General features: G+C 45.0%; 1 protein-coding gene across 3 annotated transcripts in view; it reads right to left on the reverse strand.

Moving 5' to 3' along the window:
* Positions 1-26,761, reverse strand: part of PRMT8 (protein arginine methyltransferase 8) — a 97,257-nt gene that overhangs the window by 47,476 nt on the left and 23,020 nt on the right. For all 3 annotated transcript variants that reach the window (XM_017862829.1, XM_017862847.1, XM_017862837.1), the window contains exon 2: positions 7,032-7,217. In XM_017862829.1, coding sequence (XP_017718318.1) covers positions 7,032-7,217 — 186 coding nt within the window. The remainder of the gene's footprint in view (positions 1-7,031; positions 7,218-26,761) is intronic.

Raw genomic sequence — 26,761 nt, forward strand, 5'->3', positions numbered from 1 at the left:
ATCTATAGATCAATTTGGGGAGAACTGACATCTCAGCAATTTTGAGTTTTATAATCCGAGAACACTTTGCAGCTCTCCATTTATGTAGATCTTTCATTTATCTCTGGAATGTTGTATAGATTTCGGTATAAAGGTCTTACATTTCCATTCAACTGATTTATTTAGTTTTCAAAAAATTTTATCTTTTATTTATTTTGAGACCGGGTTATGAGACTGACTAATTTTGTATTTTGGGGTAGAGATGGTGTTTTACCATGTTGCTCAGGCCGGTCTTGAACTCCTGGGCTCAGGCAATCTGCCCACCTTGGCCTCCCAAAATGCTGGAATTACAGGTGTGAGCCACCATGCCTGGCCCCATTCAACTACTTTATTTTGTGATACTGTATATGGTGTTTAAACATTTTTGTTTTGCAGTGGGTTGGTGTATACATGACCTTGTATTTTGCAGCCTTGCTCCCTTCACATATTAATTCCAGTAGGGTTTTTTTTTTTTTTTTGAGATTTCTTTATTTTCCTATGTAAAAATCTTGTCACTTGTGAATAAAGACAATTTCACTTCTTTTTTCCTATCTGTATGCCTTTTATTTTTTGGTTCTTTCCTCTTGCTTTATTGCCCTGGCAAAGACTGCCAGTAAAATGTTGAATAGGATTACAGAGGACAGACATCCTTCCTTTGTTCCAATAATATATCCATTAAGTATAATTTAGACTTTCTATAAATGTCTTTTATCAGACTGAAGAAGTTCCCTTCTATTTTTAACTTGGTGAGAGATTTTATCATGAATTGGTATTTAATTTTGTCACATGCTTTTTCATTTATTTAGATGGTATATGACTTTTCTCCTTTATTTTGTTAACGGGGTGAACTTCACAGATCAGTTTTTAATGTTAAATGAACAGTTTGTCATGATGTATTATCCTTTTAAAATATTGCTGGGTTATTTTTTGCTAATATTTTGTTGCATATTCATAATTATGAGAAACATTGATCTGTAACTTTGTCTTACCTTTTCTTTCATAATCAATGTTATACTGAGCTCATCACATAAGTTAGGAAGTGTTCTCTGCTCGTATAATTTCTGCAAAAGTTTGTGTTAAGTATATTTCTTCTTTAAATGTTCACTATAATTCACCAGTAAAACCATATATGCCTGGAGTTCTCTTATAGGAAGTTTTATATGAATTCAATTTCCCTAATTAGTAAAGGGCTATTTTAGTTTTCAATGCATTTTATGTCGGTTTTGACAAGGTATTTTTTCAAGGCATGTATCCATTTTATGTAAAATGTCAAATTTATCCGCATGACATTGTCATAATATTCTCCCATTGCCTGTTGAGTATCAGCATGATCGTCATGAGGTCCTTGCTTCCATTTATGGTATTATAATTTGTGTTTTCTCTTTTTTTCTTGATTAGTCTGGCTAGATATTATCAATTTAATTAGCCTTTTCAAAAGGCAACTTTTGGCTTTGTTGGTTTTCTCCACTGTTTGGTTTCTATTTCATTGACTTCTGCTTTCACCTTAATTATTTCCTTTCTTCAACTTACTTGAGTTTGATTTGTTCTTTCTCTAGCTTCATAAGGTAGAAGCTTTGATCATTGATTTTATGCCTTTTTTTCCCATAAGCATTTGAAGCTATAATTTTCCCTCTAAATATTGCTTGAATTTCCGCCCCCAAATTTTAATATGTTGTATTTTCACTATCATTTCGTTTGGGATAGTTTCTCTTTCCTTCTGTGACCTCTTCTCTGACCCATGGGCTATTTAGCAGAGTGCTGCCTACTTTCCAGTTATTTGGAGATTTTCTGGATAGTTGATTGTTTTCAGTTTCTAATTCAAATCATTGTGATCAAAAAACATACTCTGCATGATTTAATCTTTGTTTTGTGACCCAGCAGAGCATCTATCTAGTGAATGTTCCCACGTGCACTTGAAAAGAACATGTCTTCTGTAGTTTGGGGATGAAATGTTCTAAAAATGTCAATTAGCTCATGTTGTTTGATTGCATTATTCAAATTTTCTACGTTCTTACTGGTTTTGTGTGTGTGTGTGCATTTGTGTGATCACTTACCAAGAGAGAAGCATTAAAAATATTTAACTATGACTGGGGATTTGCCTTTTTCTTCCTGTAGCTCTGTAGGTTTGGCTTCATGTTTTCTGGCGTTTCTGTGTACCACGTTGGGAGGGTTTGTAACGTGTCACCTTAGCCAGGTGTTGCCACATTTCCCAAATTCGCTTTCTCTTATGTTTCCAGTTAGGGCGTCACAGAGGAGATTAGGTGAGACACGGAAGGTGAAAAGGAGGCAAGAACCATTCTGAAGCCCAGCCATCACTTCCTGTGCTGCCCCAGGGCTGATATCTTTGATCTTATTAGAAGTTGAATAAGGTGAGGGTTTGGCTGGATTGAGTTCAATTCTGGCTTTAAATACTTTGAAGGTGAGCTGAAGCCTTTCCCTTTAGGAGATCTTGGACCAAAGACAACAAGACAGACGGTATATCCAGAACCAGGCATGGGGCATGGCACATAACAGGTGCTCAGTAAGCCAGAAAACCATGCAGCACAGTGGTTAAACACACAGACTCTAGAGCATTCAAGTCCCAGATTCCTGCATTCAGATCACACCTCCACTGTTTGTGAGCTCTCTACCCAGACCAGCTTTCAGCTGTCTGTGCCTCAGTTCCCTCATCTGGAAACTGGTAATAACATCACCTGCTTCCTAGGGCTTGTTATGATGATTACACAAATGTAGTAAGTTTCACAAAAATGCTAGTTCTGGCTCTTTGTGATAACTACAACCCTTTTCTTCATCCATGCAAGGAAATAGCTGAAGTGAGCAGGGAATGGAGGCAAAATAACGACAAAGGCTGCAGAGATGTTTCAATCACAACCACAATTAAAAGTCTGAACTGCCTTTAGTGGATGGAAGTAGATTGGCTGAGTACCTGTTCGTCCAAACTGCACCATTTTGTAAGCTCCCAGCTATTTTGCAGACCTTGGTCAAAGTGAAACATGTCACGGGGGTTCGGGCCACAAGAGACATCCTGCCTAACCACTTGACTGCAAAGCAGACAAAGGCCCAACTAAAGAAACATCTCTATCATATCTTGCTGGACAAAGGTCCAAGGAACACTACGACGACATTCTGCCAGAACAAGGGCCCGGACCGCCTCATCACAGGAACACTTTAATATCCTGCCAGGCAGAGAGCCATACTGCCCAGACCCCTCCCACCCGTACCTGTAAGTACCCCCAGCCTGTAAGCAGCGGGGAGCTCTGACATTAGGCCGGTTCCCCAGTTCTGTAGATTTTAGGCTGCACACAAAACCTGTACTTGCTGTCGAACTGCACTCTTTCTGTGGGTGTGTGTTTCTTTAACCCTTGCCTTCCCTTCAAAACCTAACAGAGCCTATGTTTGCTAATGGGAAGGCCGCTTTTTTGGCCAATTCTCCTTTCCTGAAAATGTCCCAGACCCCAGGAGTTAGGTTAGAAGGTACAAGTTCTGGGAGAACAGAAGTTGTGACTTAGCAAGGCTTCCCCTACCTGACTTGCCAAAAGAAGAGGTCCTCTCTCCCCTTCCTGGGAGAATAACCCAAAGAACTCCCAAGACACTTCAGACATGAACATGCCACCCTGTTGCAGACAGTTCCCAGCCTCTAGCTGTGGATTCCTGTGTGTCCCAGCTTTCCTGCCTATTGAATACACGATGGCCCCTTGACGAATTGTTGGGAAATGAGGCCCGGAAGAGTCTGTTTCAACAGAACCTGCAGCAAGAGCATCAAAGGAAGGGAGCTGGCAGGGAGTGGGACTGGCACCCAGAGCTCAGGGTGCTGCAGGGACAGCCGCATTGGCAAGTTCTTCTCGTGGCTGAGGCACCAAGCGCAGCGCCGACTGTTAGAGAGGCTGAGATTTCAGAACTGGGATCTGGGGGGTCATGGAGCCTACCACCTCCTCTCTAGGTGGTGGCCTCAGAAAGCACACATCTTCCACTTCACCTCCTGTTCAAGATTCCATTCTTCTCAGAGAGGCCTAAATTGGAAGGCCAGGGTCTTCCTCTCGCTGGCCCCTGCCCTCTGGAGGCTGGGAACATGTTGGAGCCATGAATGGAGCCATGGGATGAGAACAGAAATGTCCAGAGTCACCCCCTGCTGTCTCTCCAGCCCCAACAGTCCCCTGTACTCAGCACTTCTTGTTTGTATTTACAGACTAATCAAACCCAATCCATCCGCACCGTGTTTCCTCAACACTCACTGATGGCTATTAATCAGCAGGCCAGTGGTGCTGCTCCCCACTGTGTGAGCGTCTTGTTAATGATGGGGAGAAGACTGCCAAATGACCAGCGTGGCTCCAGATGGACGGAGAAATATGGGTCTTGCCCAGACCAAGGAGGCAAGGGCATCACCACCATCCGTCTGGCATGGAACAGAGATCCCTGGTGCTTGATAACAAGAACTGGGCAGGCCTTCTCTCTGCAAAGAACAGTGTTCAAAGTTCTTCCACGTGCCCCCCACCTCCCTTCATGCAGATGATGTGGGAAACCGAAAACAGGTTAAAAGGAGACCTCGGCGGGGAAGGAAGGTTGCCTAGCTGTTCCTGCATTAAAAGACCTATGAGATGGTCTATAGCAGCGGCAGGAGGGATTTAAGCTACATGTCCTGCAGTATTTCCTGAAGAGAAGGCTGCTAAGCACTCTCCCAGGACAGGAGTGTGATCTGCGACTCACAGATCTTTTACTCTAAGTCCCCTGCTCAACTCGCTCTATGTTTATATACATGTGTGCACAGGCTCGACTCTTCCATCAGAACACACCATTGAGGGGCCTGGCCTAGTATTTATCCGGTGAAACTTGGTGCCCTCTCCCCTGGGTGCTGGGTCATAGTGCTGACCGGGCATCGCCTGAACTGGCTGGATTAGCACACATGTCAACAAGCCTTTGCTATCCAGACAATGTGCCAAGCTGTAGGTAACAGGCTGGGGACGCCAAGTCCCAGAGGAATTATCGAGATCAGTAATAGCCTAGTGGAGCACACTCTAAGTGCCAAAGGTGTGGCTCAGCAGGAACCTAGCAACTCAGAGGGAGGTGTCCAAGAAGCCGATCATGGAGGCTCCAAGTGGGGAGGGGAGCTTGCAGACCTGGCTTGAGGTGCACCTCATGGTTGTTTGGTTTCTAATGGGGGAGTTTTGGGCGGGCCCAAGAGGAGGCATTTTGGGGTCCCTCAACTGCTCTCTTGTCCCCAGAATCTGTCCTGAAATGGGTACCCAGAGCCACAGGTTTGTTAGAACTTGTCACATGGAGAACAAGACCTTGTCACATAGGGACAAGGTCTTGAGGAAGGGGCGTTCACAGACTCTCTTTTGCCCCCCAGAGCCTCTCACAGGCCAAGGACAGGGCTCCGGGAATCCCTACCCCAGTGGAAAGCAGGGTCAAGGAAGGTATAAGAGTTCACCCACAGGCCCTGAGATGGCATTTTATCTCCCAAGAGCTGCAGGCTCAGCTGCCCAGGCCCTCCTAGGCCAGGACCTTCTGGACTGAACACAGGCCCCAGTCCTCCTCCCGTGCAGGCCCAGGCTTAAGGGTTTTACATAGTGAGCAGTTCTCAGGGACCCAAATCTTGAGCCTCCCTGGATTAAATGAGGCTGAGCCCCTGAGTCTAGAAGTAACTGAGGGGCCTCCTTCCACCCTCTACCTCCATGTGGGGCTGCAGAAAAACCAGCAGGAACAAATATGGCAATTTAATTTTTACAGTTTCCAGATGGAAAGAAAGGAAATTTGTTTTAAAGGCTGTGTGGCATGATGGTTAGGAACAACAGGTGAAGGTTTGATTGCTAGCTCAACCATCCACTAGCCTGTGGCCTTTCACAAAAAAAAAAAAAAAAAAAAGAAAGAAAAGAAAAGAAAAAAAACAACAACAGGGATGAATGAGGGTTGATTTGATTCTTAAGGGCCTAAATCATCTGGAGAATGGGGACAAGCAATAACAGCAACCTCACAGGGTTGACCTGAAGAATAAATGAACCAATAACATAAAATGCTTGGAATAACACCAGCGTGTAGTAAGCACTAAAACAAAACAAACAAACAAAGGAGCTGGCTATTATTACTACACACCCTTCCGGCAATGGCAGGGTCATCATGTCCACACAGGAAGAGATTCCAGCAGTGCGTACGTGGAAGGAAGATCTTCAAGACTTGTTTTGAAAACAGATTTGCATGGCAGGCAAACTTCTATTCCTTTTTCAATGTTTTTTTTTACACTGTAAGAGGATCAGGGACATATTTTCTTCATAGAGTTTACATGAAATGATATGTATAATGTGCTTAGAACTGTGCCTGGCACTTAGCAAGCACTCAGTAAATGCTACTTATTTATTTGGGGTGGCTGGAGAGAGTGCTGGAGATTATAATGAAAGATATACAGTAGGGGCACCATTAGGCCCCCACTATAGACAGGATGCCTCTTCTTAGGAGGCTCTGTTCTGTTCCATAGGCAACATTAGTCTTCCCTGCTATGGTATAAGACAGGCATTTAGACATAAGAATTTCCAGACAATCAATCAGGGTGTCAGACCTGGGCCAAGATCCCAAGAAAGATTCTTGCAGCTCTTCCTCCGGAGGTGCTCATTGGTCTAAAGAATGCACATCATGACCTCTGAAAGGTCCTTGCTGCCTCAGGACTCTGACTGCAAGCATTTGAGCTCCTGGTCCAAAGACCAGCACTATCCAGCCCACACTGGATGAGCTGGGTTTATGGCTGGGGAGAGACACGGGAGCTGGAATGTAAAACAAACGGACCGTAAGCACCTCATGTGCTGTCTCTGGCTGTGGAGCATACAGACACACACTTTCGCCTGCTCCCCTGCTCCAGGCCTGGCCCGGCCTCCCCTGGATTGGAGAAAGGGTCAGAGGACTCAGGGACACTGGGAGCACTCACTTTACCATGGTAAGGAGTTGAACGCACTATGCTGCCTCTGAAAACAACGAAACAGCAAAGTCAAACTCGCCCCATTAGCCACCCACTCGGGACACTTTACCTCGTGGATCCCAAAGTGGGCATAGGAGTCGAAGTAATAATCTCTCGAGGTCATCTCCTCCGGGTTCAGCAGCTTGGACATCTTGCCCCGTCCCGGGCAACTGGGTTGAGTGGACACATGATGGACGCATTGCACTGGCTTAGCAGGGACGACGGGCTGAGGGGGCTGGGAGGGGGGGCTGTTCACCTGAGGGGAAGAGAAGGGGGTCTGGTGTTAGGAGAGACAATGAGGTCCTGCCCTTGGGGCTTGTGGTCCTCTTTCCTTCCCCCTCCCTGAGCCCGGCCTCAAGCAGCCACAGCAGCCTTTCCTGAAAGACAGGCAGGTGAGCCCTTCCAGCTCCCGGCTGCTGGGCTCATGGCTGTGATCTGCCCAGAGCTGGCAGGCCACTGAGGAGCCACGCAGATCCAGATTTCACCCACTTTCAGCTCTTATGAGCTACTTGACCTGAGCAAACGCAGGCCTCAGTTTCTGTATCTGTGAAATGGGGAAAATAGTACTTTCCTTTGGAGACAAATAGGAAACATTCAATAAAGGGAAATGCGTAGCACAGCATGGTGCCTGAGAGTGTAGATCCCAGAGCTGAATCCCAGCTCTGCCATTTCCTAGCTATACAACTTTGGGCAAACTTATGCACTGCTCAGTGCCTCAGTTTCCTTGTCTCTAAAATGGGAATAAAATAGTCCCTGCCTCCTAGAGTTGTCCTGAGGATTAGACAAGTTTGTATTTCAAAGTGCTTAGAAAAGAGCCAGGCATACAGTAAGAGTTTGTTAGAGGAAATGAAGTCCCACCTGCATCCTCAGGAATGTGAACCCATGGGCTTCTCCTCACTCAGCAGGCAGCATCAAGCTACAAGAGGAGATGGCTCCCAAAATGCAGATGTCTTAGGTTCTGATGTCTCCTACCTGTTGTCTTGCCCCCTAGTTTCTGATTCACAGTTCTACCCTGAATTCAGCACTGTGGATACCCACACCGATGGCCTCCACATGACCAATGATTGCTATTTCTGGGTGCCCCAATCCTGAGGCCCAGCCCAGCTCGACACCCACTGCTGCTGCCCATCACTGTCGGCTCCCTGGTCCTCCACAGGCTAGGGGGAGCAGGGAGAAGGAGATGGGGATCCACAGAGCTTCTGGAGCCCAGAGACAGCAACTGGAGCCCAGAAGCTCAAACGCTGCAACAGAAGCAGTTATGCCAGGAGACCTCCTCTGCCTGCAGTGCAGAAGAGCCAGATGTGCAAGACACAGTGAAGGCCTCAAAGCTACGCAGAATTAGAAAGATCAAAAAAGGAGTATTATCTAGTAGTCAGTCCTCTAGGACTGGGAATCTGGGCTCCTGGGTCCTATCCTGGCTCTAGTAACATTGAAAATAGGTACTAGGAGGCAGATAGCAAAGTGGCTGAAAGTACAAACCGTGGAGCCACTGCCTGACTCTGAAACCCAGCACTTGTTGGCTGTGTGGCCTTGGGCAACCATTTGTCATCACTGTGCCTCAGCTTTTCCTCCTCTAGAGAATGCAAATCATAATAAAACCTACCTGGAAAATGTGTCCACAAGTTTGGAGGAGTTAATATATGGAAAGACTTTAGAACAGGCTGGAACGTAGTAACTGCTTATTATTATTACATAAATCATGTCCTTATTCTATGTCTCGATTTTCTTGTCTGTGAGCTGGGTCAGCTCAGACTTACTGTCTCCTTTCTAGCAAGGGAAACAGGGGGATCCTAGGACACAGCGAGATCAAGAAAGTCAAGTGATTTCATCCCCTCCGTGGAATCATTCAGCACAGCCCCCAGACTGTCCTGTGTCCAGGGCTGCAGGGGGGTGAGCTGGGGGGAGTAGGATGGTCCCACTTTCCCAGTGTATCTAGGCTACCCGCCTTGGGAAATAAACACACTTTCCAGTTTAGCAACATCAGATTTCAGGTCGGTGAGATCCCGGGCGGGCTGGCAGAGGCGAGTGGGGCTGCCTCATTAGAATGCAGCAGGTGTGCCCACCCTCAGCTTGGGATGTTGGTCACGGTCTCTGAGAGGCTAAAAATAGACTGTGTCAATTGCACACTCCTGTGCAGGCTGCAGAATCACCTCTAAAGCCGACGAAGGCTCTGTGCGTGAAGCTGACCCCAATATTGACTCCATTTAAATATGTTAAGGAGAGGAAAAAGTCCTAGCTGGTCTGGGCATTGTGCACGGTCAAGGTCACAGAGGCCTCCCGCACCCCTTAGCTGTCACTCCACTCTGGTTCCAAGGCTCCCTTTTCCATGTGCTTCCTGAGACTCCACAGGCTAAGACTCCCAGGAGGCTGGGAGTGGGTGGGAAGCAGCCGTGGCCTGTGATCCCTGAACATTCAGCCACATGGGGTGATGCTTTTAATTCCACAACTGCCTACTGAGAGTCTGTAACAGCAAGGCACCGTGCAGGTCCCGTGGAAGAAACAGGCGTATGGGAACTGCCCTCCTAGGACCCTGTTTTCTAGATTCTACGACCCTTATTATCGCTGATAGATGCTGGAATAAGGTTTGTTCTACCAGAGAAGTTCAAGCAAATTGTTCTGGAGGTTCACAGGAAAGAGAATTCACTTTAATGCAGAGTCAGGAAGCCCTCGGATGGCAGGAGGTAGGGTGAGGTGGGAGCTTTTTGAACAGCTTTTGGCAGGTGGAGGAAGGGACGGCTTCAGCAACAGAGGCGGGAGAGCAGTGAGCTTGTTTGGGAGCAGCTTGGCTGAGATAGTGAGAGATTCAGTTGAAAGGAAATTATGGCCAGGCTAAGAGGTTGTAATTAAATACAAAACACAACGGGGAGCTATTGCCAGTTTGTAACCAGGGAACCAGCGACTTCTGTGTTTGGGCTCTTCTTTAGGAAGATAAATGTGGTAGCAGCACACAGGACGGGCCAAGGAAAATAAGGGAACGGAGGAGAAACTTTGGAGGCTATTTTCAAAGTCCAGTCAAGAAATAACGAGAGCCTGAACTACTGGGGTGTCCGAGGGGCTGCCTGACAGAGAAAGTGCAGAAATAGACTTTACAGGCTTTGGCAACTGACAAAATGTAGGGGAAGAGAGAGGAGCTGGAATCAAAGATGACTTCAACATTTCAAGCCTGGGTGACTAGGGAAATGGTGGTGACATTAACAAAAATAAGCCAGTCAGCAGGCAGAGCAGGTTGGGGTGGGGGGAAATAATGAATTTCAATTTGGATATGCAGAGTTTGAAATGTCATTGAGTCATATAAGAAAAGATGTCTAGCAAGAAGACATTAATGCAGTTCCAGACAATAAATATCATAAACAAAATTAAAAGGCAAATGATAAACCGAGAAGTACATTTTAACATATATGGCAGACAAAGGTTAATGCCCTTCATACGTAGAGAGCTCTTACAAGCCAATACAAAAATAGATGAACACCCACAATGTAATATTGGGGAAAGGATCTGAGAGTCTGTTCACATGAGGCAAGTACATGTGAAATACAAATGGCAAGTTAATGTGCAGGAACAATGTTTCACCTCACTCGAAATCAGGTAAATACAAATTAAAATTAAAAACTTACAGCTCTTAAATACCAGATAAGCTCTTCTCCCACCAGAACTACCAAAGCTCTGCATATGTAAGAGCTGCAGAGAAACTGATTCTTTCACACGTTTCTAGCAGGAATGAAAATAGGTCAAGACTTTTAGAAAGGCAGTGTGGTAAAATGTACTTAAAGTGTTAAAGAGCACAAACCCATTCACCCAGCAATTCAAGTTTCCTGGACTTTATCGTAAGGAGACAATCATGGATAATCATAACGATGTACCTGTTAAGAAGTTCATGACAGTGCTGTCCTCAGTGACAAAATGTCGGAGTCAACTTAAATGTTCCACAAAGTGAAACACTAAACTGTGGTGTAGCCACACGATGGAATACTATGCAGCCACTAAAGGCATTATGGGAAGAGTGTTTGATAACACAAAAATATGATCGTGACAAATTGTTCCGCCACTTCCAGGCTGCCCTTCCTCCGAGGATGTGTGGCCCGAGCATTGCACTCCAGTGTCCAAGCAAGGGCTCTGGAACAAAGTCAACCTCCATCCAGCCTGGCTGGGGCCCTCCGAACTTCAGCCACCGGGGAGGACACTGCTCAAGAAGCTGTGCAGATCACCTTACCACTGTGCAGAGCTGAAGAAGGCTCTGTGTGTAAAGCTGACCTCAGTATTGACTCCATTTAAATATATTAAGGAGAGCAAAAAGTCCTAGCTGGCTTGGGCATTGTGCACGGTCAAGGTCACAGGGGTCTCCAGTACCCATAAGCTGTCATTCAAGGTTCCCTTTTCCATGGGGCTCCCTGAGACTTTCCCCAACAGCCAACTTATGAAGTGTCTGCCGTGTGCCATGCAGGAGGCAAAAGGATGCATGGATTTGGGGGCATTCTTTTCAACAGCCACAGGTCATGGGGACAAATAAATGACTGGCCCAGACCCTGGTCCACAGCCTGGCACTCTGCCCATTGACTGACAGGCATGCCATCTCCCTGAAGGCTGGGAGTGGGTGGGAAGCAGCCGTGGCCTGTGATCCCTGAACATTCAGCTACATGGGTGATGCTTTTAAATTCTACAACTGCCTACTGACTTCTACAACAGCGAGGCACTGTGCCAGCCCTGTGAAAGAAACAAGAGACATATGAGCATTCTATGGATCCCATGCGGGCAAATTGGAACCCTTATAGGAATCCAGATGCATCTCTGAGAGATACAGATGATTGTTCAGCTGCACCTGAAGGCTCTTGAGACTTGAGGAGCACAGGGGATGGGTCTTGGGAGATGACAGTGGTCTCTTCCGTAAAGTCAGACGGCTCAACTCCTCCCTAAGCCACACTGGGCAAGCAGAGTCTCTGAGGGAAGGTAACTTGCAAACTCCAATCTTGTACACATAGGCTGAGAAGTCAGCAAAAGGATTTGGAATCACGCTCGGATGGGCAGCTGGACTCTCAACGTCAGCGCCTTGGTCTGCCCATGGCTGTGGCTATCTCAGCTCCAATTTGCTCCCTGTGCCCAAGTCCCTCCCCACTGGACATTCCAGTGCCCCCAGTCACCTCCAAGGTGACTGTGCCCACATCACCCTGGAGGTCTGGCCCTGCCTGCTCTGCCCTGGAGTCGGTTCTGGTACCTGTTTCTGTACCATTGCCTCCAACCTTGTCCTGCCCGGTTCTTGGGCCCCAGGGCAGAGAAAGCGCCCTTCCTTGCTGTTTCCCCACCTCCACCCAAGGGCCCAGGCCCAGGGCCCTGCTACTTGCTGGAGGTCTCCTGATGTCGTCTGCCTCCCTGATATGCTGAGAATCACCCTCCATTGTCAATACTTGTGATTTGCCTTCCACCCTCCACACCAGCAGCTGATCAGGACTCCCCCAACACAGTGTTCTACCTCCAGACTGGTCTTACCCAGGGCAGCTTCAGCAGTTTTTCTCCCTAATAAATAAAGTGTGATCGTCTTAGTCTACCCACACTACTAGGGTGAACAGGCCCTGGCCCCACTAAATGCAGAGATGGAAGGTTGTGGAAGCAGCAGAGCTGGAGACAGGAGGAACCTGGCTTCCTGACGAAGGGGCACGTGAGCTTGTGAGCTGGTCCTTGAAGGGTGGGTCGGATTTCCACAAGCAGGGGTGGGGATTCGGGGGAGCATGTTTGACCTAACCCACATCCCTTGAAAATGCAGGTAGATGGCAGATGGTGATGATGGTGATGAGACCTAACATTGACTGAGGGCCCACTGCACCCCAGGCACTGCTCCAAGCACTTCACAGATAGACACCATCTCATGAAATCCTCGTAGTAACTGACATTTACAAATAAGGAAACTAAAGCTCACAACGTCCAGTCATTTGCCAGGGCCCAGAGATAGCAAGCAGCACAGCCAAGATGTCAGCCAGTATCTGTTTTATGCCAAAACCTGTGCTCTTGAAACTGATGCCATGGTTAGCTCAGTTCAGCCCAACCAAGCTTAACTGAGCTACTGCCAGGAGCCAGGCCCTGTGCTCAGAAAAGGGTAACACAGCTGGCCCAGGCAGGAAGCCCAGTCTCGAGGGCAGAAAGACAGTCAACAGGCAATAACTAGACAGAGGAGAGCGCTTCTGTGGAGGTAGGCACAGGCAGGCACCTCTGCAAGGTGACAGAGTTTAAAGAGAGCAGACAATAGGCGTCAGGGTGCAGATGGAGAGACTGAGGCCCACAGAAGGAAAGGAATTTGTTTAGGCTCACCTAGGGGAATCTAGGTCCAGAGGTGGATCTGGATCTGGAACCTCCAAGAGAATAGGAAAGAGGTGGTGGAGGAGAGGAAAAAGAAGCTTTAAGGAAGGAGAGTGAAGGTGCTGGACATCTAAAGCAAGGAGGCAGCCTGCAGAGGGCAGAGGGAAGCCAGCGCTCTCTGCACCAGGCAGCCAAAGCGAACCTAAGCCCTTTGGGCTATAAATGGCTCCTGCTGGCACTAGCCCAAGCTTTAAAATGATTTTCCTGAGAACAAGCGGCTCCACTCGAGGAGCCAGATCCTGCTCTGTTCTCCAAATGTCAAGAGAGCTTTTTCTAACCTGAGTCGTCTGTCCTCAGCAGCCACCTGCCTGGCCTGGAGGGCCCATGGAGGGAAGAAAGAGGATCGCAGTGGGAGGGGACACAGTAGGGGTGGCAGGAGGAGGCTTCCAGCCTGGGCCTCACCCCACTCTTTTGCCCACCGCCTTCACCTTCTTCCCTCCTTGCCCATCTTCGCGCCAGCCCCCCTGCCCAGTGTCGCCCTTAGGTACTCACCACACCTCTCTTCAACCTGTGTTTACTCACCAGGCTGTGATATAAGCTGTGGCTCCTGTTGAGGATAATCACACAAAGGGTTAGCTCTTCTAGCACCATCTGCCTGCCTTTAGATAGGGACCAGAGGTTTGCAGAAAAAAAGAACATTCTTATGTGAAATGTCGGGCAGCAGCAAGACAAACAAGGGCTCTGCTGGGCATTGGGACCTCTCCTATCGCCTAAGAAAGCAAATGTACAGCTTTATTGTCTGCCTTTGGCCAGGATGGCCCTACGTCCACCCTCTCTCTACTCTCCTGCACCCCTGTGTCTTATCGTCGGGGCTGGAAGATGAAGTCAGCCCCCTCAGAGGGGTGTACTGTGCTAGGGCAGGTAGCTCTAGCTTGCTGCTTCTTACCCTAGGGACTGGAAGCCCAGAGTCTGGGGGCAAAGGGGAGGAGGGTCAGGGTTGTTCAGGCTTCCCTGGACCACACTGGAAGAAGAACTGTCTTGGGCCACCCATAAAATACACTAACAATTGCTGATGAACTGAAAAATAAAAATCAAAACAAAATCTCATAATATTTTAAGAAAGTTTGTGGATTTGTGTTGGGCCACGTTCAAAGCCATCCTGGACTGTGTGCAGGCCGCAGGTTGGACAGACTTGGTCTAGGTGTTGCCAGTCCTGCGAGATGGCGTTTCTTCTGCACGTAGACTTCCAGGCTCCGGTTTATTCTTCAGTAGTCTACCTCATGCCCTTCATAAGACTTGGCTTCTTAGGCACAGACACTCTGCAGATCTGCCTTTTCCAGGCCTGGATGTTGGGGGCAACCCACTGATGCCTGTCACAGAGGGTCGCTGTCCCCTATTTGGAACGCCCTGTTTTATAGTATCTCTGACTCTAACTCTGGGATCTTGGCAGAGCCCATCCTCACATAGGGTTTTCTTACCTTAAAGTCAAGCCCCCTCAAGGCTGTGTTTCCTGGAAACCCTTTCTCTTAGCTCCTGCTGCCCACTGCTCTCAGTCTCCACCCTCCCACTCTGGGAGGCCTCCCAGGACCCTCAGCTGAGCCAGGGTTTACAGAGGGGTCTAGGGCAGTGGTTCTTGAAGTGTGGTCTCCAGACCACCAGCATCACCAGGGGGCTTATAAGAAATGCAGATTCCCAGACCTTGCAGGACAGAAACCCATGAATCAGAAATTTTGGGATGGGACCCAGCAGGTGATTCTGATACACCATAAAGCTTGAAAACCACTGGTCTAGAGTAGCACTTTCCCACACTGTATGCCACAGAATTGGTACTCCTAGCAAAGGGTTCCATGGCAAGCAGGTTTGGGCAGATAAGCTAAAGAGAGACCTCTTTTAATTTTTAGACAGAGTCTCACTCTGTCGCCCAGGCTGGAGTACAGTGGTGTGATCTTGGCTCACTACAAGCTCCACCTCCTGAGTTCACGCCATCCTCTTGCCTCAGCCTCCCAAGTAGCTAGGACTACAGGTGCCCACCACCACGTCCAGCTAATTTTTTTGTATTTTTAGTAGAGATGGGGTTTCACCATGTTGGTCAGGCTGGTCTCAAACTCCTGACCTCAGGTGATCCACCTGCCTCGGCCTCCCAAAGCGCTGGGATTACATAAAGAGAGTTTTTAATTGCAATACTTTTAAGGCTTTACAATGCTAAAACAAATGATTTTATTATAGTATACATATTAAATATATAAATATTATATAACATAAATCTTCTAAAAGGAATTAGGACATCTACTACTATCACATTTAAGGCTGTGACACACTTTTTTCTGAGATCTATAAACATCTCTAGAAATTAACGTTCTGAGAGAAACAAGCTTGGCTCCGATTTCAAACAGTATTTCCGTTTTATATCCATGTTGGCCATGGCTGGTGGATCTCCAGTCCACCGCAGACCGAGGAAATCGGGGGGGGGCTGAGACCCAACGCTGTGCATGTTAACAAGCTCTCCAGCTGGTGCCTAGGAACCCTGTCCTGACAGTGCTGAGGACAGCTTCAGGCCTTCTCTCTTCCTCTCTGAAGCCCTGAGCTCTGCCGTAGCTTTCAGATGGTGCTGCTTCAGAGACAACCGAGATTCCCAGAGCCGGGCCAAGGACATCTGGAAGACAGGCACCCAAGACCACAGAGAACACTTTCGCTCTAACAGTAGAGGGACTGGGATTGGGTGCGGGTACTGCCACCTTCAGGCTTTGCGACCTTGGGCCAGTCACTGGTAGGGACTCGCAGTCCTGACCAGGGTCACTGAGAGGCTCAACATGAAGGCCGCCTTCAGCAGCTGCACACTGTGCATGGGCGCCTCCTGCCAACCCTGGCTGTCTCTTTGTGGTACAACAGCAATGTCTGCTTCAAATCAAAATGGCATTGCACCCACACAGCCCTCCCTCTGTCTCCTGGATCCGTAAGTGCTGAGAGGGAATCTATGGGATTTGTTGGGCCTGACCTATTTTTTAAATAAACTAGGGCTGTTTTCCACTATTAGTCACTTGCCTCCCAAGCCTCCACATATTAAATTCACTTCTTGTATCCTCAGATATTTTGGCTGCAAGAGATGTCAGGTTAATTGGATGCTTGGCTCTTCCTCTTTAATGGGCTTAAAAGCAGACTTCCCTGTGCATTCCCCTCCTCTTCCTCCCTCTTCCCTCCCCAAGACAAGGGAGCCTCCGCCCCTCCTTTGACTTGAAGAGAGTTACGGAGCCCTGGCTTCCCTCTCCACTCTCTTTTCCAGGCAGATGTGCAGAAAGACACAGCCAGTGTCCTCTCTTACCCTCACCTTGCCTGCAGTTAGACTACACTTTTAGTCCCAGATTTGGATCAAATCATCCCTGTGGGACCTGTGCTACGCTCACGACTCTCTTCACCCCAGGCAGGAGTCCTCACAGGAGTTTTTCCTGTCCCTGCTTCATAGGCACACAGCCAGAGACAGCACCGGTGGGTTCTGGACTTACTTCTCTCCTTCCCTGTTCATGCCACTGTGCAAAGGCCATTGAGCCTTCCCTATCCTCAGTTTCCTCTTCTACAAATGGCAAAGATTTTCTGACCCGCCTCTTTTGTGGGGCTTTGGTGATGACTGGAAGATGCTGAGTGTGTAAATATTCAGAGGAAATTCTAGCGTGTGGCACAGGAGTACGAGGCTTCCCGCTCTCGCTGGTCTGACTCTGTGCCAGGGTGCTATCTTTAGATGCTCTCTGGGCCCTTTCCTGGCATAGGACATGGTGGCTTTGGCTGCCCGTAGAGCCCAAAGTTCTGTTGGCTGCTTGGCCCTGGCCCCTGTCCTTACACACTGTGCACTCTCAAGCCTTTGGTTCTGCCCTTTTCTCTTCTGAGCTTTCTGGGCATTATGGGATTATGGGATTGTTATCTTTAGGAAGGTAGCCATCATGGAAAATCAGTCATTTTCTTCAGCCCCTGATGCTTGGGTCTCTCCTGCTCCTATTTTGACCTCCTATGGCATCTGCTTATCTGAAACTATGGGCTATGTTCCCATTTATTTTGTTGGCAAATAGTCTCCAGAAGATTACCTCACAATTGTAGGTGTTACTTCTACAACAAGAAGTAAATTCCTTAAGACCAGTAACCAGATTTTATATGTCTGCGCTTCTTGCTTAATACTTAGTATAAAGCTAGGTAATAAAGACGTGATAATGGCACCCTTACACTTCATCTGGGTCAATGTTGCCCTTCATACATTTATTACGGAAGTTGAGTGAAGGAGGCCCTTTCCCACCATATGAGCAGAGAACATTCACTTCCCTTGAGAGGGCAGAGAGGTGGAAGGAAGAAAGACAAAACTGGGAAGAATAATCCTCAGAATCCCAATAATACTCAATACTCTTTGGAGGGTTCAATGGTACTCAAAATGTCTTTACCAAGAAGTGTCTTATCTCATGGGAGATAAGGAGACTTCTAGGAGAAGAAAATATCTTGCAAACATAGAATGCAATTATTAAGCACCCACAATCCCACACACTACCAGTGGCTTCAAATACAGATCTAGGTGTATTTGTTAGACATTTTCCAGCCATCTCTTTGCACCAGTGTAGTACAAGTGCTCTCTGCAGGTAATGATGCCACGGTTCAGAGAAGCTGACTGACCGATTCAGCCCATATAGCACAACTGGTGAGGAGCCAGGAGCTGGCTCCTCATAGAGTCTCAGGCCTCATGATCTGGCCATTGAGCTGATGGTGGAGAAAAATGAACTATAAAATCATGTTATAAGACAGAAAGAAAATCACAAGTTGCTGGCCAACATCATAGCCATGGCAACTTAATCTAGATTCTCACCTGGTTTCCGCAGACTCTTTCTAGACAGCTTCCACCTAATTCTAGCAAACCCATCTACTCCAAATAAATATATTTCCACTCGTATTTTTAGAAGAAGTGGCTGACTACTTTAACCAGAAATTCCAATGTACATACTCGCTGAAAATATTGGCATTCCAGCTAGAAAGGGAATAACGTCAGCCACTGGGTAATATGCAGGTCTGCTCCAACGGTGGCCTCATATTAGCCAATACAGATTCCAAGAAACTGGATTTTTTAAAGCACTCCCAAGCAACCCAACAATGAGTTAAAAAGCCAGATAAAAGATAAGAAATAATAGGTTTTCAGATACTGAACATCAGGCAATAGAAAACCATGATCCCTGAGAGATAACAAAAAAATGAGGTAAACGCTAAGATTACCCCAGCTTACTGCTTAGAAGGATTATCCAGGCTACCATATAGAGAATAGGAACCCAGGCAGAACCAGTAATCTCTCTCAGTTGAAGGTGGGAATCTGCGAACAGCAAGACAGATAAAGTTTGCAATGCAGAGTTTTGTAGATTAAAATACTATACAGAGAAGAGCCTTCCAAGATCTGTAAAGAGTTCCCTGCAAGTCTTCAGCTGAGACTGATCAAACCATGGATGTGAAGAAACTACCAGAGCTTGGGAAAAGAACTACTGAAAAGACAGAGGGACTTCTCTGTGGGGCTCACAGAACCAGAAATAGTTCTTGTCCTCCCCAGCCAGAGTAAAACCTTCATAATTCATGAATACTCAGAAGAGGTATTTTGTTGTTGTTCTCCTCAATAGTGGAAAATTAGCTCCAAAGGTAGCTCTAATCCCACCAAAGCTTAAAAGCAAGATCTAAAAGGATTGAACTGTCTAAATTAACTGCATCTCAAAACAAAGCTTAGAAGCATAAAATATCTAAAAATATCCATCACCCATGAGGTAAAATTTACAATGTCTGGCATCCAGTCAAAAATTACTAGGCTTGCAAAGAAGCAAGAAAATACTACCTATAAAGAAGAAGAGAAAAACCAATCATACCAAACTGAACCCAGAAATGATACAAATGATGAAATTAGTACATAAAGACACTAAAGTACTTATTATAACTGTATTTCATGTGTCCGGGAAACTGGAGGAAAGATTGAGCATGTTAAGTAGAGATATGGAAGATAAATTTAAGTGACCCAAATTGAACTTCTAGAGATAAAAACTATATGAAACAAGAAGAAAACACACTGAATGAGGTTAATAGCAGATTAGATATTACAGAAGAAAATATTAGTGAACTTGACACAAGGCAATAAAGATCATCCAAAAAACACACAGAGAAAAAATACTGCACAAAAGTTAAACAGAATATCATTGAGCTGTGGGACAACTTCAAATAGCCTAATATGCATGTAATTGTAGTACCTGAGGGAAGAGGAGACACAAAAATATTTAAAGAAATATGGTTTTAGAGTTTCATCTTCCAAATTGATGAAAATAATAAACCCACAGATCTGAAAACCCAAACAAACCCTGAACACAAGAAGAAGCATGAGGCAAGGGAGGAGACCACCCCTCATATTGTCTTATGCCCAATTTCTGCCTCCAAAGAAAGAAGAGAAGAATTGTAAGAAACTAAAAAGGCGAGAAAGTGGACAAGTCAACGGCAGCAGCCTGGTGCGCACCCTGGCCTGGTAGTTGATGAGAGGATCGAGCCCCTGACCTAATTGTTCTCTAGTACTCTATGGAGAGTCTTACGAGGTAATTGTATAGAAATGAGCGAGAAAGTCGCTGTTCCGATCTAATTACTGGTGCATGCAGCCCCAGTCACGTACCCCCGCTTGCTCAATCAATCACGACCCTCTCACATGCACCCCCTTAGAGTTGTGAGCCCTTAAAAGGGACAGGAATTGCTCACTCAGGGAGCTCAACTCTTGAGACAGAAGTCTTGCCGATGCCCCCAGCCGAATAAACCCCTTCCTTCTTTAACTCGGTGTCTGAGGAGTTTTGTCTGCCGCTCGTCCTGCTGCAGAGGGAGTAAAAATACTATACCAAGGTACATAATCAAATTGCTCTAAAGCACTGATAAATGGAAAATCTTAAAAGTGGCAGGGGTAGAGGGGAATGGGGAAGATATTTTACAAAGGAACTAAGATAAGAATGACAGTCAGCTTCCCATAAGAAACAACACAAGCTAGAAGACAAGGTAGCAACATCTTCAAAGGACCGAAAAGATAAGAGAAAAAACTGTCAACTTAGAATTCTATACCCAGTGAAAATATCTTTCAGAAGTGAAGGCAAAGTAAAGTATTTTAGAGACATACAAAAACTGAAAGATTTTATCATTCACAGGCACATACTACAGAAGGAAAACACCACCACGTGGAAATCTGGGTATGCACTAAGAATGAAGTGCTCTGGAAATGGTAACTATATGTGTAAATATAGAAGCCTTTTTTCTTATTATTTAAATCCTTTTAGAAGATCATTAACTATTTAAATTTTTTTTAAATCTTGTAAGAATTATAAATATGTAGGAATAAAATCAATGACAGCAATAGCACAAAAGCCAAAAGGGGAGGAATGGGGATATAACATTGAAGGTTTCTATACGGTAGTCTCCCTTTATCTATGGCTTTGCTTTCCATGGTTTCAGTTACCAGGTATCAACCATGGTCTGAAAATATTAAACGGAAAATTCCAGAAATAAACAATTCATAAGTTTTAAATTACACACTATTCTGAGCAGTAAGATGAGATCTTGCATCATCTCACTTTCCACCTACTGAGGAAATGAATCATCCCTTTGTCCAGCATATTCATGCTGTATATACTACCTGCCCATTAGTCACTTAATAGCTTAGTCGTCTTGGTTATCAGATAAAAAAAAAAATAGTACCTATCTGGTTCAGTGCTATCTCTGATTTCAGGGATCCACTAGAGGTCTTGGATTGTATCCCCTGCAGCTAAGAGGGATTACTATATAGAAGGTGCTGTAATATTACTTGAAGGTAGATGATGATGGTACGTTCAATATAAATACCATAAGCCCTAACATGGCCACTTTGTAAAAGTGCAAAAGGTTATAGATTGCCCCCAAAATGCAGAAAAAGAAGATAGGCATAACAAAGAACAGATAAGTAATAGAGAAACAAAGAGCAAGATGGTTGGTTTGAACCCAACTGCATCAATAATTACATTAAATGTAAATGGTCTATACACTTCAATTAAAAGGCGGAGGTTAGAGGTTATCACTTTAGATTTTACAAACAGCCATATGCCACTCTATTTAAAACTTACTTTAACATAATAAAAGCTTAAAAGTAAAAAGATGACAAAAGATATATACCATGTTAATTCTGATGAAAGGAAAGCTAGAATAGCTATATTAATATCAAACAATGTATATTTCAGAACAAATAATATTACTAGGAAAAAGATAATTTCATAATGATAAAAGAGTCAATCAAGAGGACATAACAATTCCAATTGTTATGTTTCACATTATGTTTATTCATCTAATGAAAGAGCTGCAAAATACATGAAACAAAAACTGATAGAACGAATAATTAGGGAAATGCAAATCCAGACTTCAATGAGATACCACTTCACACCCAGAAGGTGGTTAATATATATTTTTTAAAAGAAAGACAATAACAAGTGTTTGTAAGACAGTGGAAAAATTGGAACTTTTGTGTACTGTTGATGAGAATGTAAAATGGCACAGCTGCTGTGGAAAACAGTATAACGGTTCCTCAGAAAATTAAGGATAGTATTACCATGTAATCCCGTAATTCCATTTCCAGATATATACTCAAAATAATTGAAAGCACGTTCTTAAAGAGATGTTTGTACACCCACGTTCACAGTAGCATTTTTCACAATAGCTAAAACGTGAAAGCAAACCAAGTGTCCATTGATACGTGAATAGATAAAACATGGTATATACACACACTTTAATATTATTCTTTCTTAAAAAGGAAGAAAAATCTGACATATGCTACAAATGAATGGGCCTTGAGGACATATGCTAAGTGAAATAAGCCAGACATGAAAAGACAAAGACTGTAATACTTTACCTATAAAAGGTAGCATAGTCAGAATCATACAGACAGAAAGCAGAACAGTAGTTGCCAGGGACTGGGAGGAAGAGGGAATGGGGATTGGTTGTGTTTAATGGATAGAATTTCAGTTTTGCAAGATGAAAAGAGTTCTGGAGATGGGTGGTGGTGATGGTTGCACTGCAATGTGAATGCACTTAACACCACTGAATTGTGTATCTAAAAATGGTTAAGATGGAAATTTTATGTTATGTGTATTTTATCAAAATAAAACAATTGGAGAAAAAAATCTGATAGAATCACAAGGAGAAATAGACAAATTCATTTATTTTGGTGGTTTTAAACCACTGAAATCAGCAATCCTTAGACTTAAGGCCTACGAAATCTAGACACAGCATTTCCCTTTCCATTCTTTCTATCACTTCCCAAACTCTCAAATCAAAGACTTTTAAGCATTTACTTGTCATATAAACACTTTTAATGATGGTTTTGCAAGACTGGGTGTTCAATAGGCAGGCACATCCAGCACAGTTTTAACAAGCAATTTATCCCCTGGTGTGCAGGTCTCTCCCCCATTTCCTTATAGACTGAATACATGGGGTCACAATTTTCCCGGATGTCACCTATTGATTGTTGGGTAGGGGCTTTAGGTGTTTTTTTGTTTGTTTTGTTTTGTTTTGTTTTGTTTTGTTTTGTTTTGTTTTAGGGTTGTCTTGCTGCATTTTGTTGCAGCCCACAATGCATTGCAATCCTAGTTAGCTCAGGGGCTCTTCAAGGATTTGATTTGTGACCTAAGTAGCTGGGCAGGCTGGTAAGAATAGACAAAACAAGCTATTTTGTAGGCTAGTAAACTCATCTTAGACTAAATTTCTTTGGTTCCAGTGAGGGCAAATAAGGGGCGGGGAAGAGGGGGAAGGTGGGGAGGCCGACAAGCAAGCATAGGCTATCGAAGCAGGGGCCTAGTATATCCTGTTTCTTCTGTAGTTTGTTGACCTTAGCCAATTTAAGGCACTTTGTCTTGGAAACGGACCACTGTATACATTATTTCCTTTAATTCCCTCTTCTTTTCTTTTACTCCTATTGTTTTCATTTCCACATTTATTTTATATTATTTGGTTTTAAATTTATTAGGTACTCCTTTAGGAACTCCTACTGAGTTAATATAAATGTTGGGATTAAAAGAATTTGTTAGATTTTTCCAACTTTGGTGGCCATGTGGATTCTTGGGGATTTTATGGAATGCCAACGTGAACGGAATGCCCAATTCAACTAAGGCACAAGTTCCAGTCCAATTGGACAGTAACAGGTTACAGACATTTCTCTTCTCACAGCACCACCAGACATTAGCCCAGGGTACATGAAGAGCCGAGTAGTTGCCTTTGTTTGACTCATCAGTAACGTTTAGGATGTGTGTACAAGTTGGGAGTTTTCTCATTGGCTTATTGAACTTTGTCCCTGCCTAGAGAGGCTGGAGGAGCGGTTTGTATTCCCTGTAGAGAACCAGGGGATTACTCTAGAATTTGACCTGCGAAGGCGGGAGACAGCAATGATAGACATTTGTAAGTCTTATTTCCCATGCATTTCTGTTTTAGTATAGAGCCAACATGTAATGCATTCCTTTAGGATTGGCATTCCATTTTAGGGGAAACAGAACTACCCTGTGCCTGAGGCCCGCCCAGCAGACCATGCGTAACAGTTGCTCTTATTAAGAGCTAGTATTGAAAATCTGGCCCATTTAACCCAAGCATTTACACCCCCATATTCAGTCTTAACTTAAAATTTGCCTTAAGTTAGTTATTTTAATTATTTTTACTCTCTTAGGGTTACTGTCTGGTGGGTTAAAGGAACTAGTGGGATGGCGAATTATAGTAATCCTGGGTGGGCTTGGGGGGGAGTTGGTGACTTGCCTAAAAGCTAACTGTCCTACAGGATCCCTTCCTGAGGAAGGGATTTATTCCTAATCCATACCTCCAAGGTTCCTGGTTTAGAGTAGCTAGGTTGTTTATGGTAATTAATATAGGATTGCATTCTAAATTTTTACAGTTAGGTGGCGTAGGGCCCTTATACAAATGTATTTTATTTTTTAAGGGTTAGTTTTTGGAAGAGTGACTCACCCAGCCTTGAAATTGGGTGGTTTACCAGACTTCATTTCAGCTAGCACAGGGCTTTTCCCAATAGCGACCTGTGTGAGGACATAGATATTTGTTTGCTTGTGACAGCTGCCTTTGGTTTTCTAAGTTTTCACAATGTAAGACTTGGCAGGCATTGAACTTTATGGTTTTGGGGGGTGGAGGTTCTAATTATGCTATTAGTTTGATTGGATATTTCTTTTCCTATCGGGCTCCATTTAATAATTGTGAACTCCCTTACCCCTGGTAGTAGAATGAACTCTAACCACATCCACCCCCAATGATGGAGCCTGCTTATAGCTTCCTTTTAGGTTTTCCTTAGACTCAGCTTTCAGGGTTTCTTAGGCGATGTGTACACTTCCCACTTACCCTTTTCCCTTTCTTTCGTTTTGTTTGTTTGTTTTTTCCAGTTTTTTGACCCGAGTGTAACGTATTTACCCTTGTTTAGCTATTTGCATGGTGTTCTGGTGGTTAGGAGCACTTGATGGGGACCTTCCCAGTTTGGGTGGAGCTTGTCTTTTTTTCCCCCCGAAACCGAGTCTCACTCTGTAGCCCAGGCTGGAGTGCAGAGGCGCAATCTCTGTTCACTGCAAGCTCCGCCTCCCAGGTTCCAGCAATTCTCTGCCTCAGCCTCCCGAGTTGCTGGGATGACAGGCGCCCATCACCACGCCCAGCTAAGTTTTGTATTTTCAGTAGAGACAGAGTTTCACCATCTTGGCCAGGCTGGTCTCGAGCTCCTGACCTTGTGATCCACCCGCCTCTGCCTCCCGGAGAGCTGGGATTACAGACATGAGCCACCGCGCCGGCTGGAGCTTGTTTTCTTTTTAAGTTGTAATTAGCACTGAGCTGCCAGGCTAGAAGTGGTGAACCCTGAACTTAAGAGGCAGTGTTTGAGTTAGAAGTCCTTTTAACTTAAGGGATGACAGGGTGGAGGATGTGGCCAGTGTATAATTTTTTTAAATTGGTTTTGGGTTTTACAGTAGGGAAGTTAGTAGTCCCACCTAACTACGGGAGTCCATATAACAACTTGTAAGGGGACAATTTCAAGTGTTTGGGGAGGGCTGTCTTAATCCCAAGGAGTGTTATTGGGAGACATTTGGTCTAAGGCATTTTAGTTTCTAAGATTAGTTTAGTAAAATACGCTTTTTGAGAGTTTGATTTATTCTTTTACTTTTCAGAGGAAGGGGATGCCGAGGGGTGTGGTAATCCCATTTAATGTGTAAACTTTCCATAATTTCCCTTCGTACCCTTGAGGTAAAGTCACTCCCCATTGTCTGAATTAATATTTTCTACCAGGCCAAATTTAGGTATAATTTGTTTTAAGATTATTTTGACCACATTCAGGGCGGTGGCCGTTGGGAGGGGGAAGGCCACCCAGCTGAAGAGGTTGCCCACCATTACCAGCAGATACTTTAGTCTCCCTATTTTGAGCATTTTTGTAAAATTAACTTGAACGATTTGAAATGGCCTTAACTCAGGAGGTCTTTCTCCGGTAGTTTGTTTTCTAACTACCTTTTTGTTTATTTTTTGGCAGGTTACACAGTTTTCACACACTCGTTTAGCAAGGCTATAAATTCCTCTACCCCCATAATTCTTGTTTTTGTTTTTTTTGAGACGGAGTTTCGCTCTTGTTGCCCAGGCTGGAGTGCAATGGGGCGATCTCAGCTGACTGCAACCTCCACCTCCCAGGTTCAAGTGATTCTCCTGCCTCAGCCTCCTGAGTAGCTGGGATTACAGGTACCCACCACCACGCTTGGCCAATTTTTTCTATTTTTAGTAGAGATGGGGTTTCACCATATTGGCCAGGCTGGTCTTGAACTCCTGACCTCAAGTCTTGAACTCCTGACCTCAAGTGATCCGCCCGCCTGGGCCTCCCAAAGTGCTGGGATTACAAGCATGAGTCACCATGCCTGGCCCACCCATAATTCTTGAGTATTGCATCACACATGTCCTGGCGACCCCAGTGACTTCCCTTATGCAGTGTGGATGTTAGTTCTCTTAATATGGGTTTGCTTATTAGTTTTGTCCCATCAGGGAGCACCCATATCCCATCCTCAGTTTGAGTGGCCCCTATTTTGCCCAGCTTTTCCTTTTCCTCTTTAGAAAATTGGGGTTTTAATACCACCTTAGCGATATCCGGGATTAGGCTGAACAGTTTAACTTCTTCCTCCAGGGAGTCTTGCTTAGCAGCTTTATCTGCAAGCCTGTTCCCTACAGCTTTTGTCATGTTTCCCTTTTGATGGCCGTTTACATGAACTATGGCTATCTTTGCTGGGAGCGGGAGGCTTTCTAGAACTTGTTTGACCAGTTTCCCATATGCCAATTTTTCCCCCTGCTATTTATTAGGCCTTGCTTTGTCCAGATTTTTCCAAAGGTGTGTACTACTCCACAGGCATATTTGGGATTAATCTATATAGTGTCACTGTGGCCTTATAGGAGTGTCAGGGCCTGGCTAAGAGCATATAATTTACAGATTTGGGCTGACCAGTTACTGAGTAATTTACC

This window comes from Rhinopithecus bieti, unplaced genomic scaffold, assembly GCF_001698545.2.
Source record: "Rhinopithecus bieti isolate Rb0 unplaced genomic scaffold, ASM169854v2 scaffold_2654, whole genome shotgun sequence".
Taxonomy (NCBI): Eukaryota; Metazoa; Chordata; class Mammalia; order Primates; family Cercopithecidae; genus Rhinopithecus; species Rhinopithecus bieti.